At 44.1% G+C, this 15973-nt stretch overlaps 1 protein-coding gene across 1 annotated transcript; it reads left to right on the forward strand.

Moving 5' to 3' along the window:
* Positions 1–2959: 2959 nt before the first annotated feature.
* LOC135555872 (neuronal pentraxin-2-like) lies at positions 2960–15320 on the forward strand. Its single transcript, XM_064988655.1, has 5 exons — positions 2960–3927; positions 8032–8347; positions 8778–9019; positions 9735–9914; positions 10225–15320. The coding sequence occupies exons 1-5, from the start codon at positions 3259–3261 to the stop codon at positions 10465–10467; spliced, it is 1650 nt and encodes a 549-aa protein (XP_064844727.1). The 5' UTR covers positions 2960–3258; the 3' UTR covers positions 10468–15320.
* Positions 15321–15973: the final 653 nt, after the last annotated feature.

Raw genomic sequence — 15973 nt, forward strand, 5'->3', positions numbered from 1 at the left:
CTCACAGTGATCTGATTCAGACCCCGATAGTCAATGCACGGGCGCAGACCCCCCTCCTTCTTCTTCACAAAAAAGAAACTCAAGGAGGTGGGTGAAGTGGAGGACCGAATGTACCCCTGTCGCAGGAATTTGAAGACATATGCTTCCATAGCCTCCACCTCCGCCTGTGAGAGGGGATACACGTGACTCCTGGGAAGTGCAGCCCCTACCAGGAGATCTATCGCACAATCGCCCCGTCGATGAGGTGGTAATTGAGTCGCATTCTTTTTAGAGAAGGCGAGAGCCAAATCAACATATTCAAGGGGAATGCGCACGGTGGAGACCTGGTCTGGACTCTCCACCGTAGTGGCACCAATGGAAACCCCTAAACACTTACCTGAGCATTCTCGCAATGACCCTGTGAGAGCCCTCTGTGACTAAGAAACAGTGGGGTTATGACAAGTTAACCAGGGTAGGCCCAGCACCACGGGAAATGCAGGAGAGTCAACAATAAAGAGACTAATTCTCTCCGTATGACCCCCTTGCGTCACCATGCCCAAAGGAGCGGTGACCTCCCTGATCAACCCTGACCCAAATAGTCGACTATCTAAGGCGTGAACTGGGAAGGGCACATCCACGGGAACGATGGGAATCCCTAAACTGAATTGACGAGCACCTTGTGCTGGGAATGCGGGGAAAACTCAGGAAAAGTAACAAACAAAAACATGTGTGCAACAGAGGGCTCTGGGTGAGAATGATGCCTTCTCACCTGGGGTGACGCCAGAGTGCCCTGCCTGCTACCTCAAACCCTAGAGGAGCCAACACGGCACCGACCAGCAGTGTGACCTCTGTGGCCACAGATGGTACACGTGAAAGCGCCTCCTCCGGTCTTCCTGTGCGCAGCACCTCCCAGCTCCATAGGCACCGGAATGGTGGTGCTGGGAGAGGGAATCGACAGAGCCCTCTCTGGACGTCCGCGGGTGACCAGCAGGTTATCCAGCCGAATGGACATGTCCACCAGCTGTTCGAAGGTAAGATTGGTATCCCTGCAGGCCAACTCCCAACGGACATCCTTGCGCAGGCTGCAATGGTAGTGGTCCATGAGGGCCCTTTCGCTCCATCCCGCTCCGGCGGCCAAGGTGCGAAATTCCAGTGCGAACTCCTGGGCGCTCCTCGTCCCCTGCCTCAGGTGGAACACCCGCTGCTCTACACTCAGGCGGGTGGTCGAAGACTGCCCAGATGGTTGCAAGCCTCCCCCTTTTTCCTCCAAACATAACGATGGTCATTATGGCCAAACTTTTTCTTTCTTTTTTCATCAGACCAGAGGACATTTCTCCCAAAAATATTTGGATTTTCCTGTCCTGCTAAGCATTCAAAATGTAACGAGAAAATCTTTGGAGTAAAAAGCTGATTATTTTCCAAAGGAATGTAGTGAAGTAAAAGTAAAAGTAGTCAAACATATTACTAGTAAAATAAAGTACAGATATCCCAAAAAACTACTTAAGTAGTACTTTCAAGTATTTTTACTTAAGTACTTTACACCACTGACTTATATGTAAGTTGAAAACACTGTACGTGAAAAGCACTGTGTGTATCATAATGACATATTTGTTGTCACGTGAAGTGTTCCAAAAACACATATTCACATGTGAAATGTCACATATTCACATATGTTTTCATATTCGAAATGTCATATATGAAGTATTTCAAAAACAAATTGGCGAGTTCAAATCCATTACATGTGAAATCATGTGCTTTTGCCGTAAGGGATTGTATCCAAATCTAAATAGTGATGTGGTTTAATAAATACTGCAATGTGATGCCACAGCTGTATGCTTATATTGTCATTACATGCATCACCTGTGGTGATCCAATGAACCCTCTGAACTCTCCTGGACTGGATTCAGGCAAACTATGTATTTGTTTATGGATAATCTGTAGCCTAAAATACTTCATATTTGAGATCTAAATTATCAAATGTAAAACGGATTCATGCCCAGTTACTGTTGGGCTGTCATCCATTGCATTTATTCCTTCTTTCTGACGCTTTTTAAACTGAATTCACCTTCAACCTCGATCTCGGAGAAAGAGCCAACGTCAGCCTATTTTACTATTATTCTATCATGGGAATCCAGAGCCTAGTGTTGGCGCACTTCGAGTCTAGGCCATTTTCTTCTCCCTGAAACATATTTTAGAGCACAGAACCTATTCCCTTGCAGAGGAAAAGCTTTCCATAAACATACCTAGGCTGATTACTCTTCTCTCACCACAATCTCCCTTTGCAGTCACTTACGTGAGAGAGAACGCTCACACACACACACACACACACACCCTACTCTGCACCTATGTGCTGTGTTTAGCTGAGATTGCCTTTTCTAAAAATGACCCGGTCGTGCTCGGAATGATCTCATGGTTATGATCGGGTTGATACGGTTTATCACGCTTTCTCGTTATCCTGCACCCACCAACGCTTACAACACAAACACCATCAGTCTTCCTTTCTCCCGTGAACCTTGTATTTGACTAATAGGGGCGCACGCTAGATTGTGTGCTTATGTGCCCGCGCATCGTCCCTGACGAGAACGATGAGAACCCGCTGTACGAGCGTGATTCCCTAGGATACTACAGTACCACGGGTTGTCCTGTTTTGTTATTTAGGTTATGCATTCCTCGCCATAAATACATACCATCAAGCGATCACAGCATATGAAAAGCACAAACAAATCGAATGCTTATCACTATATTGTTATTAAACCACAAACTGTTGAATTATTGTAATCTCGAACTACATTTTGTGTGACAAGAGACACCGTCTCATTTCATTCTTACCACCTCCCGTTCCCGTCTCTTGATATTGACTTGCATGCTGTTGCGCTCTCTCTCTCTCTCTCTCTCTCTCTCTCTCTCTCTCTCTCTCTCTCACACTCTCCCACTCACTCTCCCACTCACTCTCCCACTCACTCTGATTGTCCTTGTGATAACGAGATAAAGAAGCCGAACAACACTGAAGCCAAAGAACAGAGGGATGAGATATAGAAACGGTTGGAGCAAGTAGCTGTACTCATTATAGCCGAATTATTAAATGAAGTGGAACATAGCCTATGTATTGACTAATAGCCTAGCAACGCTATAAGATGCGTCTTTCGTGATATCTTTAAACTCAGACTGCGCTTTTTCAGTGTTGTTGAACTAGATAGACAAATCCTATGTTTTTTCTCATAACTATTGATTTCTAACGCCGCCAACCTGAAGTTCATCGTTATCATCTTGGCCGCCGGGATGGTGGCCTTCGTTGGAGCAGTCATCTGCATCATCGCCGCGGTCCATACCGGCTCCGCTGCCGAATCTCAGCAGCAGCCTGTGGCAGACAACCAGTCGCAGTCTCCGGACGCTGGACTGCAGCAGACTTTCCCCGGGGGCTCCGTGGCGCGAGCGGGTCCACTGGGCGCTCTCCATGGTTCTGAAACGCAGGACGGAGAAGCGCCCACTTTCTTCCACGTCCCCAGCGGCTCAGACGGCATTGGTGGAACAAAGCAGGTTAGCAGACTTATCTGCACCCCAGTCCCCGCCGGAGAATGCAACCCCAAAAACTTTCAGCAACAAGCCGACGACCCGTCGCTGTTCGCGGGTGAGGACTGGGGATACCTCCGCACCACGGCAGAGGAACTCAAACAGACAGTTCTCCAGCAGAAGGACCAGATTATCACCGACCAGCGGACCATTAGGGATCTGTCAGGCAAGCTTTCGGAGTGTGAGAGCGGAATAGAGGGGCGTAGAGTACCGGAGAGTAGCGCGGGGCTCTGGGGAGGTAAGAGGGTAGATGAGGGCCGGCTCATGGTCCGGGATAGTGCTCCGTCGTCGTCTGTGGCACAGCTGCTCACCGCCCAGGCTGTAGGCGAGCTGGAAAAGGCTATCGTTCAGATGAAAGACCGCATAGAGAAACTGGAGGTAAGGGGGAATGGGAGAAACATGTGTCATGTATGTTGGTGTTGAATTCCACTATCACATATCTTTATTTTAAACGAACTGTTATTGTATCTGTAAATAAAGCAGTGAATAGGCTAATTTTGACCCTCTCGTGAGTCAGTTGACCTGCTTGGCAGACCTAGATAGCACTCACTCTGAATTTCTACTCACGTCTCTGATGGCAGTATGTCCGTGTGGGTGTGGCTACGTGGTTTTACTGTTTAATTGAGACCATTTCCAGTTAATAGAAATCAAGAACAGGATTAGATCAGGTTAGATGACCACCTACAGGTAACTGCCAAAATAAAGGAAACACCATCATAAAGCGTTGGACCACCGCAAGCTGCCATAACAGCGCCAATGAGTCTTGGCATAGATTATACAAGTGCCTAGAACGGATGCGACACCATTCTTCCACAATAAATTAATTTTGTTTTGTTGATGGATAACGCTGTCATAGGCGTTGCTCCAGAATCTCCCATAGTGTTCCAAAGGGTTGACATCTGTAGACACGCACGCACACACGCGCGCGCACACACACACACACACACACACACACACACACACACACACACACACACACACACACACACACACACACACACACACACACACACACACACACACACACACACACTTTAAACTTAGTATGCTCCTTTGAGCCTCCATCTTTCAAAGTCACTGAGATCTATTTTTGTAGACATGGTTAAAATAATGGTTAGTGCTATCCGGGATCCTTGGGACATCCCTATCCTAAACCCTAACCTTACCATAGCCCTAACTTTACCATAACCCTTACCAAACCCTGAACTTAACCATGACCTAAACCATTTTAAATTTCAACTTCAAGGGGTTAATGTCAAAGTCCCAAGGATCCCAGATAGCAAGGACTTCAAATAATGTGCAACTGGGCATTTTTATGCATGACCCTAAACATGGGATGTTAATTGCTTAATTAACTCAGGATCCACACCTGTGTGGAATCACCTGCATTCAATATACTTTATATCCCTCATTTACTCAAGTGTTTCCTTTATTTTGGCAGTTACCTGTATATCAATGTCTTTAACTTATTGTCCCTGAAAATTGATTAGATGTATTATATTAAAATTGATTAGATGCATTATATCCGTCTTAGCAATAGCTTATTAGAGTCCAAAACAATGTTGAGGAACCAATCAGTTACTTCACCAAAATCTATTAACATATTTTGGTATCATTTGTTGCTATTGCACCATTACAATGTCTTCTCAACCTGCTTCACAACTCAAGTTAAATTTAGCCAGTTTGATTAATGCAAACCCCAAAACAAGAACTTTGTAGGATAATTTATTAGCCCTAATCTACAGACACAGGAGAATGTGTTGTTCCAGCCACCTCTGCTTCCCACTATGACTAACCCAGGGGAGGAGAAGAGGAGGGGTGGAGGAGGGAGGGGAAGGTAGAGTAATACGAAGCTGCTTTATAGCTGCCTGCCAAGCAACATGTGATGTACAACACCATTTATTCTGGAGAAAATATCATAAAATATTCATCCGACCAGTTACCTATGTTTGTCAAGAGCAGAGACCATCATATACTTTTTGCAGCTTCTGCCTAGCACACTGCTGTTATACTGTATCAGTGGTGTACCTCTGTATCAGTGGTTCCCAACCATCTTTGGTCACTGAACCTCCAGTCACGTTGGAACTGATCTTAACAAAGAATAACACATTTATTACATATGGAAAGGTGAGGTACCTCCACGGGTACTAGTACCTCATGTTGAGAACCACTGTTCTGTGTGTAACTTACAGCATGTGCATCACTGTAAATAAGACGTGGCATTGTCTGTGTGTCTATTTGACTGCATTTCGTTTTGCTGCAGTTGTAGTGTTTTTTCTTGGCTGACTAATGACTGAGCAGACTTTTAATTACCTGTTTTCCCAGCACTTTTTTCTGTTTTTTTTCGCTGCACATAATTGATTATGCATAATAAAAAATAAAACAATCTCCAGAGATTAGAGTGCTTATCTAACACGAAGGCCGACATTAATCACAGCACATTAAACAGTGTGAGTGCAGCTCTGAAAACCGAACTGGCTTCCAGTGTCGCGTTCGAGACTGGAGAAAGACTGGGGGGGGGGGGGACACTGAGGGGGGGGGGACACTGAGTCAAGACCGAGACCAGAAGAATTTGAGACTTGAGAATTGAAGACCATGATTTAATTTATTTGGTCAAATTGCCACCATAATAAGAGTTCAAATATAATAAGAGTTAAAAAATAAAAAATAAACAAAAAGAGTTTAAAATGTCCAGTATTTCTGTCTTTGTATTTCAGGAGAACATATGGATTTCTTAGACGTCAGAATGGTGAAAAAAATGCATGCTGAGGACAAATAGAGCCACTCTACAAATTATTACTAATCCAAACAGAGTGAGGAACAATGGGGGCCTTCTACACCTTCAGAGAAGGGCAAAGGATTTATAAAATAATAATAACAACAATAATTCAAATTTTATTATTATTTTCAATTATGTTCTGATTTATTTCTCTTCAATTTTTGTTGGAAAGGAAGGGGTTAACACTGAAAAGAAAAACATATTCAATCAAGATTTTTCTTTGGTCATCTCTGGGGTTAGCTAAGTCAGCTATTGGCTAGGCCATCAGAACCTAGATAGAAGGCATCCGCCATTCAACTGTATTAGGGCAACATTTTGGAGTGACAGTGGAATCAACCAGTCACGTTTTGACTTGTAATCGGTGGGATCGTTTTAACAAAAAACATTCTCTTCTCACAGGCCAATGCGCAATAGCAAGCAATAGTTTTCCCACAGTCCAGCTTTTGTTGAAGACTCATTTTCAGCAGCTGTTATCGAAGAGGATGTTGTTGCAAATGTTTCATTTGATTGAACTAGGCAAGTCAGTTAAGAACACATTCTTATTTACAATGACAGCCTACCCCGGCCAGCCCCTAACCCGGACAACTCGGGGCCAATTGTGTGCCGCCCTATGGCACACCCAATCATGTCCGGTTGTGATAGAGCCTGGAATCGAACTAAGGTCTGTAGTGACACCTCTAGCACTGAGATGCAGCACCTTTGACCGATGCGCCACACAGGAGATTCTCCCTTTTCAAGAATAACTTTCAACAAGAAGTTAGCCTTTTACTGCAGTGGGCTTAATCAGGGTCACACAGAGGGATTCTTGGTAGTCAAACAAATCTACTTTGAAACAAAAGTATACACCTCATACACATTGTCAAAACATACAAATGAAATAAAAAACCTGTACCATGTCAGATATAGAGTTGAAATGTATAAAATGTTTAGTTTGCATCCCGATATTACACTTTACTGCATGTACACCACAGAAGACTGAAATATAACAAAGCTGTTTGACATAGAAACATCGGATTGTAGTAAAGAACTTCATTAATTATGAAATTAGGACAAATATTAATAGCATTCCACCCATGAGGCCAAAGAGGATGCTTTTGGTCATTGACTGCAGGAAAGGGTTCTTTCAAATGATCATTGTCTGGTGAGTGGAACTGTGTTTTTTGTAATAATAATGTATTTTTTTCTGTTTTTGCTCAATCTGATTGGGTGGGATGGGCCAGGGGATGGGCCTGTGTCCACCCAGGCCCACTCATGCCTATGCCCCCGATGCAAACAGCTCATGATGACTGCATTGCACATCACAAATAATCTACAAAACCAAGACTTTATACCAAACTTTTTCAATACCTGGTTTGCATACCCATTGTTGCCTTAGTTAGCATTTACTAGTAGATATGTTGAAACGTCTGTCCTACCCTACCGGCTACCGATGTTATTCTTCTGTGAGCTGCTCCATGATAAAACCAGTTGACAGCTGCACACTCCTGCTGCCTGCAGATGATATTCCTCTGAAACAAGGCTGTGTGTGCGGCACGCATGTAAATATATTTCACCTGCTTTGCAATTGTGTAGGCTACATTTTGCATGATTTTACTATTGTACTACATAAGTGATCAATTGTATACCTCCACTGCACTGGTATCCCTCCCTCCCACACTCCTTCCGTCCCACACTCCCTCTCTCCCACACTCCCTCCCATGAAGTCAGATATCGGACCGCTGGCGCTCTCTCACAACCACACGGATGCAGCAACTGCGGTGACTTCAAGAGGGGCAGGTGGTGGTGGGCTCTCTGAGGCCCCTGATCGTTGGGGTGAGGCAGGGCTAGTGGGGCAGGCCCGGACAGGGGATGGACCAGAGCAGTGGCCACGGATGGAGGATCTGGAGGAAGAGCTTGAGAGGAAGCTGGAACTCCTGGAGAAGGAGAGGAAGGCCCTGCGAAAGGAATCCCAAAGACACAGGCAGGAGATTGACCAGGGGATCAACTCCCTACACCACCGCATTGCTGGCCTGGAGGAGGGTGAGAGAGGGGGCATAGGGTTAGATGTAAGAGAAGATCAATGGTTATGAGTGATACTCATACCTGAATGATATTAATTGATATGGTTGGGGAGGTTACAAGTCGGGGACAATGAACCATAAATGTTCTACCAGAAAGGTAACTTATTATCAATCTATGAAGATGACTTCAACACATTATGACACAGAATAAGAAAAAAGAACATGACAAGAAAAAAAATCCAAGTGGAAGTATCATAGAACAGAGATGAGATATCCTGGGGGCAGGAAGGAAGTCAAATGTGTGATGTAGCCATTGCATAAACCCCCAAAAGACAGTACAAAGTCCTAATAAGAGAAGTCTTTTCAACATTCCCCCTACCGAATTACCTCATTACTCAAATACTCTTTCCCTCCCTCTCTATGTCTCCACCCATACCTCCTTACCCCAGGACTCTCAGAGTACCCCTACCCAGAGGGCTACAAGCTGTCCTTCCCAACACGTACCAACTATATGTACGCGGTGGTACAGCACCCCATCCCTGAGCTGCGTGCCTTCACCGTGTGCCTCTGGCTGAGACCCGCCGAGGGGGGCATCGGCACCCCTTTCTCCTACGCTGTGGCGGAGCAGCCCAACGAGCTAGTTCTGCTGCAGGGCATGCACACCCCTGTGGAGCTGCTCATTAACGACAAGGTAATGGAGGAAACAGAGTAGCAGTATTTTAGGGCACACTGAGTTCGACACAGCACAATTTAGCTGTAGCTATAACAGTACCTGGGAGCCTACTGTGGAATGATGTCTACGACCAAAATGGCACTTTATTCCCTATGCAGTCCACTACTTTTGACCGGAGCCATGGTCAAAAGTAGTGCACTACATAGGGAATAGGATGCCATTTGGTACAGAGACAAAGCACCGCTTAGGCTAGAGCTGGGAGTATAGTGTAGATTAGCATGATGTCACTATGGTAATACAATGCCTGGAAGGCATAGAGAGTTACCTAGCTGGCTGTGCCCTTGAGGAAGTGTAGTCCATGCCTTTGAGAAAGTAATGCTGCAGTCCCCAAATGTTACTGTAATAAAATGACTGCCTTAATTAATGTATTCCAGGAGGACATTTGTTTAATGTCTCCACACAGTGTGTTAAGCATCAAGATATCAGCACTTTAAAAACACTCTATTTTATCTAATATAATATTGACTTTTAGTCTAGGATACTCTGTACAACACATGATTAAGGGTCAGTACGAAGAACCACTTCATCGTATGATTGATTGTCCATTGATTTGCTGTTGTTGCTATTTGAAATACTTCATTTGCACTCTAATATAGTATGCGGTATCACTGCATTACCTGCAGTATACCACTAACACTCATACTAACCCGCACTGTTGTGCTCCCACCCCTAGGCGGCAGAGTTACCTCTGAACCTGTCCCGGGGCAGCTGGCACCACATCTGTGTAAGCTGGAGCCAGAGAGGCGGGGCGTGGCAGGCCTACCAGGGGGGCAAGCTGAGAGGAGAGGGGCAGGGCTTGGCAGTTTGGCACCACATCAGGCCTGGGGGAGTCCTCATCCTGGGGCAGGAACAGGTAAGACTTGGAGGGGTTGGTATTTTGGTGAGGTCAGGAGGGATTGGTGGAAGAGACAGCAACGGCATAGACCTATCGGGGGTTGTTGTTTTTAAAGGAGAACATATCTTATTGTTCATTGAGATATAGACCCAGGGGTGAAATGAAAGGGGGCAGATGAGAGAAACATGCAGAGTTGAAGTGGGGAACTTGAAGATCAAACCCCAGTCTCTCAGGGCAATGCCAAGTCCGGAGTTACCACTAGACCAAACTCTGAAACATCCCTTCTTCTTTTCACCCATTTCACTCCTCCACCTCCTTCTGCCTGTAGGACACTCTGGGCGGACGTTTCGACTCGTCCCAGGCTCTGGTGGGGGAGCTATCCCAGTGGAACTTATGGGAGCGGGTCCTGACCCCCAGCGAGGTGTCCAGCCTGGCCCACTGCAGCCAGCACGGCCCCCAGCCAAAGGGCAATGTGGCCCCCTGGACCAACCGGGAAGTAGAGGTGTTCGGAGGAGCCATCAAGGTGCCCAGGGAGCCCTGCGCTGCTAAACGCATCAACACCTCACTGTGAGGGGAAGGGAGCCAGGGACCTTATTCACAAAGCGTCTCAGAGTAGGACTAGTGATCGAGGAAAAATCGATACAGTTACATATCGCAATACTATTTTGGACGATATTATAGCAATACTTTTTGTTATTGTTGCTCGGTAGCGTTACCTAGAGCTAGTCAGCTATGCCTGCGCCAAAAATCTTTTTTTTTTGTTGCTCTCCATCTTCTTTTTAAATAGTGAGGCAACATGTTTTCAATGCTTTTATTTCCATGACTGGTCAAAACTCATTTCTCGTGCTCTCTTGTCTCTCTGCAGCAGACATATAGAGAGCAATATCTTTGGAACATCAAATTGCAATAAAATTGCAGTATCGAATCAAAATACATATAGAATTGTGAGAATCACAATACATATCGTATTGTCACCTAGGTATCGTGATAATAGTCGTGAGATCCCTGGCAATTCCCAGCCATAAGTAGAACTGTACATGTCATATTATACATGTAATCTTATTTATTATGATCTAATAGGCAAAGTGGATCTATCATCAGCATTTCTACTTTGAGACTGAGAGCCCTGAGCTGTGTTCAGTAGGGCAAAAACACTGCGGAGGTAACATATTTCTATCTGAACGACTTGTTATGTAGAACAGCAGGAATGCCTAACTGACACGTCGATTAAGGAATCATGTGAGCTCTATTCATCACATTTCTAACTGCAACGTTCAGTATATTGTGCATTTGTGAATTTGTGAGGTAAATTGGCGGGTGGAGCTCGGGTGAAAGGGAGTCAGGGAATAGGGGAATGAAGCACATTGTTAGAAGTGGGAGTAACACTGGTTTCATAAAGACTATTTATCCCTCAAGGGGAAATGTTGTTTTGCTTTGCATGTTGTATTTATCTATGTTTTACATCTATTGTTGGTGAGGTTTATTCAGAGCTACAGGACAGAGAGTGGGTAGGCTAGCCATACCTACGTCTACATTTGAACTGCTGCTTTGGACTAGGTCTGTGGCCAGGCACTAGGCCCTAGGAGCCCATTTTGTTTCCTCAATAGGAGCTAAAAAATTGGGTATCTATAGCTTTCTTTATCCTCTGACTTGTGTCTAACGGAAGGGGATAACTCAAGTGTGCATTATGATTTTATACAGCATTTCATATGCAGACATTAAGAACACACAACCGTGTCTGTATTGCATTGGTTTGTTCAATATTTTTTTTGTATCAACTCATTTCAAAACAGCATTCTTACGCTCTCTCTTTTCATATTCCTTCTCGTTAACATTTGTATAAATCGTCTGTATCTTGGTAGTACGGCACAGCTAATCATTCCCTATGACTAATAAGAACTACAGATATGTAGATATGACCTCATTTAAATTCAATAACTGTACCCAGTAATGTGAATGTGTGGCTTGAATTGATCCAGAAAATATGTCTTAGACTTTGTCAGTGTTATTACTCAAGCTTATTGGTTAACTTTGTTGCACAATATGGTATAGCACAAGGTTTGATACTTTCTAGACCACCAGAATAGGTCTTGGTACCAAGTTTTACCGAAATGTATAAACGATGTTATTTATATAATGCCTTTATATTCAATGTAAAAAGTCATAGAAATAACAAATGGGTTTAAATGTGTCGTTATGTATCAATGCACACCCATATATAATTCAATGTACGGAATCCCCCTTGATCTTCGACACCTTGTGACGTGCGGTGAGGTCTGAGGCCGGGTAGGCACATTGAATAAAAGCTGTGTTTATCGATATGACATGATCACAAATATTACCATCAAACAACCACGACCAACCATCAAACAGCAGCAGATAGGCGGCACAATCATTAGACACTCTTTCACAGGCTGTCATCGCTTGTGCCCCACACAACAGCCCTGCACGAACAGGCGACTTTCAGCACCACAGACAGCGACCCAAATGCTAGCGAGTAGGTCTACTTGTAGACAGCGCGACACACACAAAATGCCTAGTAGTCAGCACTACTGACTGAGATATATACTTTCACTTCTCTGGGCTATGTGATAGACATGTAATGTCATTAGACATATAATGTCATAACAGTAGACAGCGCTACTGTTTACCTGTAAACAAAGTACATTTGTCCATCCTGGGTAAAGAAGTCAGTGACTGAACTGTAAAACTCCTCCCTGTTGGCCCTCAGTTTTAAAAGTATTTTGGTCTCAATGTGATGGAGATGATGGCAAGGGGTGAGAGTTGTCCTTGATCGCTCTGGCTTTCGACTGTATGTCTTTATCTGTATCAGCGCAGAAAATTACTTCTCAATGGATGCTGCCGTGGCTGGTGTGGTGAGGACCAGTTGCAGTGACTTTGTTGCCTTGTGACAGTCTGTGTCAGGTCACGCTGGAACAAAAAGCTGAGGAGCTGTCCGGTACCATTTGTGAACTGTACAATCTGACAAGATCAGCCTTAAGTCTAACAAAAGTACTTGGCATATTTAGACAGGCTCTTGTTTGCTGGTCAAATGTTTGTGACATTGTTTCACACTTTTTGCAGTCCACTAAGCCAAGGAAATTAAGTTCACCAAAGTGGTCAAACCTGGCTTTCATCTGAACATTGACATTGTCCAGTATGTTGTTGTAGATTTTTCCCCTCTCTACTCTGATCGGCTGTTTTACTACGAGTTTCGTGCCAGGCCCAGGTCATTGCATTTCTGCTCGAATCGCTCATTGAAACGATCAAAGTCGTGTCTCTGCCGTCCCAGTGCATTCATTGTGTCACTGATCTGGGTATGGCAGACACCCATATCCATCAATTTGTTCTGCAGAACACAGGAGAGCGCATCAGTATCCTTGAGGATTCCATCATAGGTCATGAGCAAAAAGGAAACACGGTGGCGGTCTCTAGATGGGTTGCTAACTGGTGTGGTGGAATTATTGTAATCAAAAGGAGAGACTTTTAAAGATTTCTTCAAAACAATCAAACTTTATTATTTAATTAGTGCAGTAATGGAGCTGGTTGGTAATCACCCCTGGAGGTGATCACTGAGAACTCAACGAGCTGGTTTGAGCCACTGCATTTTATAGCAAAATCCATTCATTCTCCTTCAGTCTGCATGACACACAACAGGTGTATGGAATGTGTCACAAGGTTAAGATTTGTATGAAAGACACTTATAATTCACAGCAGACAGTATCTGCCGTAAAATCATGAGAACTCATTGTTTAGAGACCCGTGTTTGGCCTCCCCCAACTCCATACTGGAGCCATGTGTCCCTGGTACCATATAGAACAGGAACATTAACTCATGCTCTGGAATGCGGTATCCCCAAAGACATTGCAAATCTCCCAGAGGCCCATCCTCAGTAGAACACACAGATGAGCATTCTAACAACCCCTTATTACATTGCATAAAACAACCATTTGATGCATAAACAGCATTATAACATCATCTTGTCATTTCCACCATACTGTAAAAAAAACATTCAGTAAAGGAATGGAATAGTTCCACATAGTGGCACCTCGGCCTGTTTGATGTGCTGGCGCTGTCATCGTTGCCGCAAAATGCCAAACTTCTGTTTACCTTAGGTAGCATGCTGTAACATCAATTAGCTAGGGCTTTCAAAATCTCCCGGTTCTCTTTGACCTTTGCATTGTGCATGCTGATGTTCAATCTCCGTTGTTCATTCAATGCCAGGTCTATCCGCCAGCTGCCAAATGTCTTAAGAGCTATCTGGCTCAGAGACAGGTTTCTCATAGACAAATTGTGCAAGTCGCAGTAACCAACTCTTGTCCCCAAACTGTCGCTGGTGGAGAGCAGCAGGCAGGGGAAGCAGTAGAGTCGGCTGCCAGCATTGCAGCCACAGAGCCAGTCTTTCTGTTGATACCACTCAGATTGAAATGAGCGTGTTATTTTCTGTCCCTTCTTTAGATGTCTGTCCCTAAACTCAGGTGTTGGTCTTCACACCGTTTCGCTCGAAACCTATTTCAGATGCAATGTGTTAGCCATCCTAATCAGCTGACTTTAGCTGGAAGTAAAATGAATATAAGCACCAAAAGGCAGCAGATAATGTGTGTGACATCCATAGGCAGGGGCGAGCTCTGACTGTCCTCTTGCAAAGCTCTCTGCCTGCCTTTCGGCATCCGTTAGCTGGCAGTATAAGGTAGAAACACGAATGTGCAAATCATGTCAATGCCTTTCATTGAGTTTGGAGTTTGAAGTGCTGGAGGAAGGTACATGGCGAGGTTGCCTTTCCCCTGGCCTCCTTGTGCATTTTGTACCAGACCACTGCAGATTTGGGAAGTAGCAGTACTTGTACGGACATCTATTTGATCATGCAGAATTTAAATTATTGATAACATTTATATTTATTTATTTTTCATTTGTTATTTTCTTCATTCATCTTCACACTGCCTACCCTGCCTACCCTGACCACACGTCACTGTCGCTGTCCCTGGTTATGACTTAGTGGCAAGTGCCTGTCCGGGTATCTTTATTCATTTCTCTGCTGAAGTTATGATTCCAACATCATTTTGCAGTCTGATCAGTGTTTTGCCTGCCTCTGGTTTGTTCGGCTTATGTCTGCACTTCTATGGTCTATGTGATGTTGTGGCAAACTGTACAGCTTAGAAAATTAATAAGCCAGATCTTTCTTAACCAAACAATGTCTTATAGCCGGTGTTTGGAAAATTACTCTTTGAATTACCTGTATTTTTTAACAGGTTTTACTTCATGTGTAGATCGATGTTTAGGCAAATTTGGCATCTTTGTCTTTTTCCTCTCTTTTCCTATCAAAGTTGGTATACTCTGTGTGATTATGTCCTTGTCTTCACTGGTTTTGAAATGCACAGCCCGAAAAGCTCAAATGGCCAAAAGTAAAGTCTATTTCGAATGTGAGTACTGTGTATTTCCTTTCTTTTCGTCTCTGTGTCAATTAATAACCTACTACATCTCCCCCAGTTTCAAAATGATTGATCATAATGTCAGCCTTAGATGGTGGCTATAACACATGAATAGGAAATTATAATAACTGATTTTCACTGTGCATGTTCGACATGTGATTGCATGTATCTGGACTTTGTGTGCAGATTAGCTACTATGTGTGTGTGTTAGGCTACTTAGTGACCATCCTGTTACTCACTGACACACAAACCCTCACACTGCTGCCAGTCACATCCTGTGCTGTCCAGGACACACGCCACAGGCTCAATTTAAAACACCACTGCTCTAAACACACTGAATTGTAAACACACACACACACACACACACACACACAGCATCAGTTTGAAGCCCTTTCGTCAAGCCAAAGGTGCTTGAATAGGGCAGGGTCAATGGAAACCTGAGATGGGTACAGGATATGAGAAAACACAACACAGGATGATAAAATATATATATAGCTTTTACTACAAAGAATCAATGTATACATTTATGAATATGGCTGTAGTCTGGTAAGTGCAATACATATCAGGCAAGGAGCAATGCACAAGTGTGTAAACAATAAATAGCACACCTGTCTCCAAGTCCACATAGCCACATGACAAAAGTTTTAC

Source organism: Oncorhynchus masou, chromosome 15, assembly GCF_036934945.1.
Source record: "Oncorhynchus masou masou isolate Uvic2021 chromosome 15, UVic_Omas_1.1, whole genome shotgun sequence".
In the NCBI taxonomy this organism is placed as follows: domain Eukaryota; kingdom Metazoa; phylum Chordata; class Actinopteri; order Salmoniformes; family Salmonidae; genus Oncorhynchus; species Oncorhynchus masou.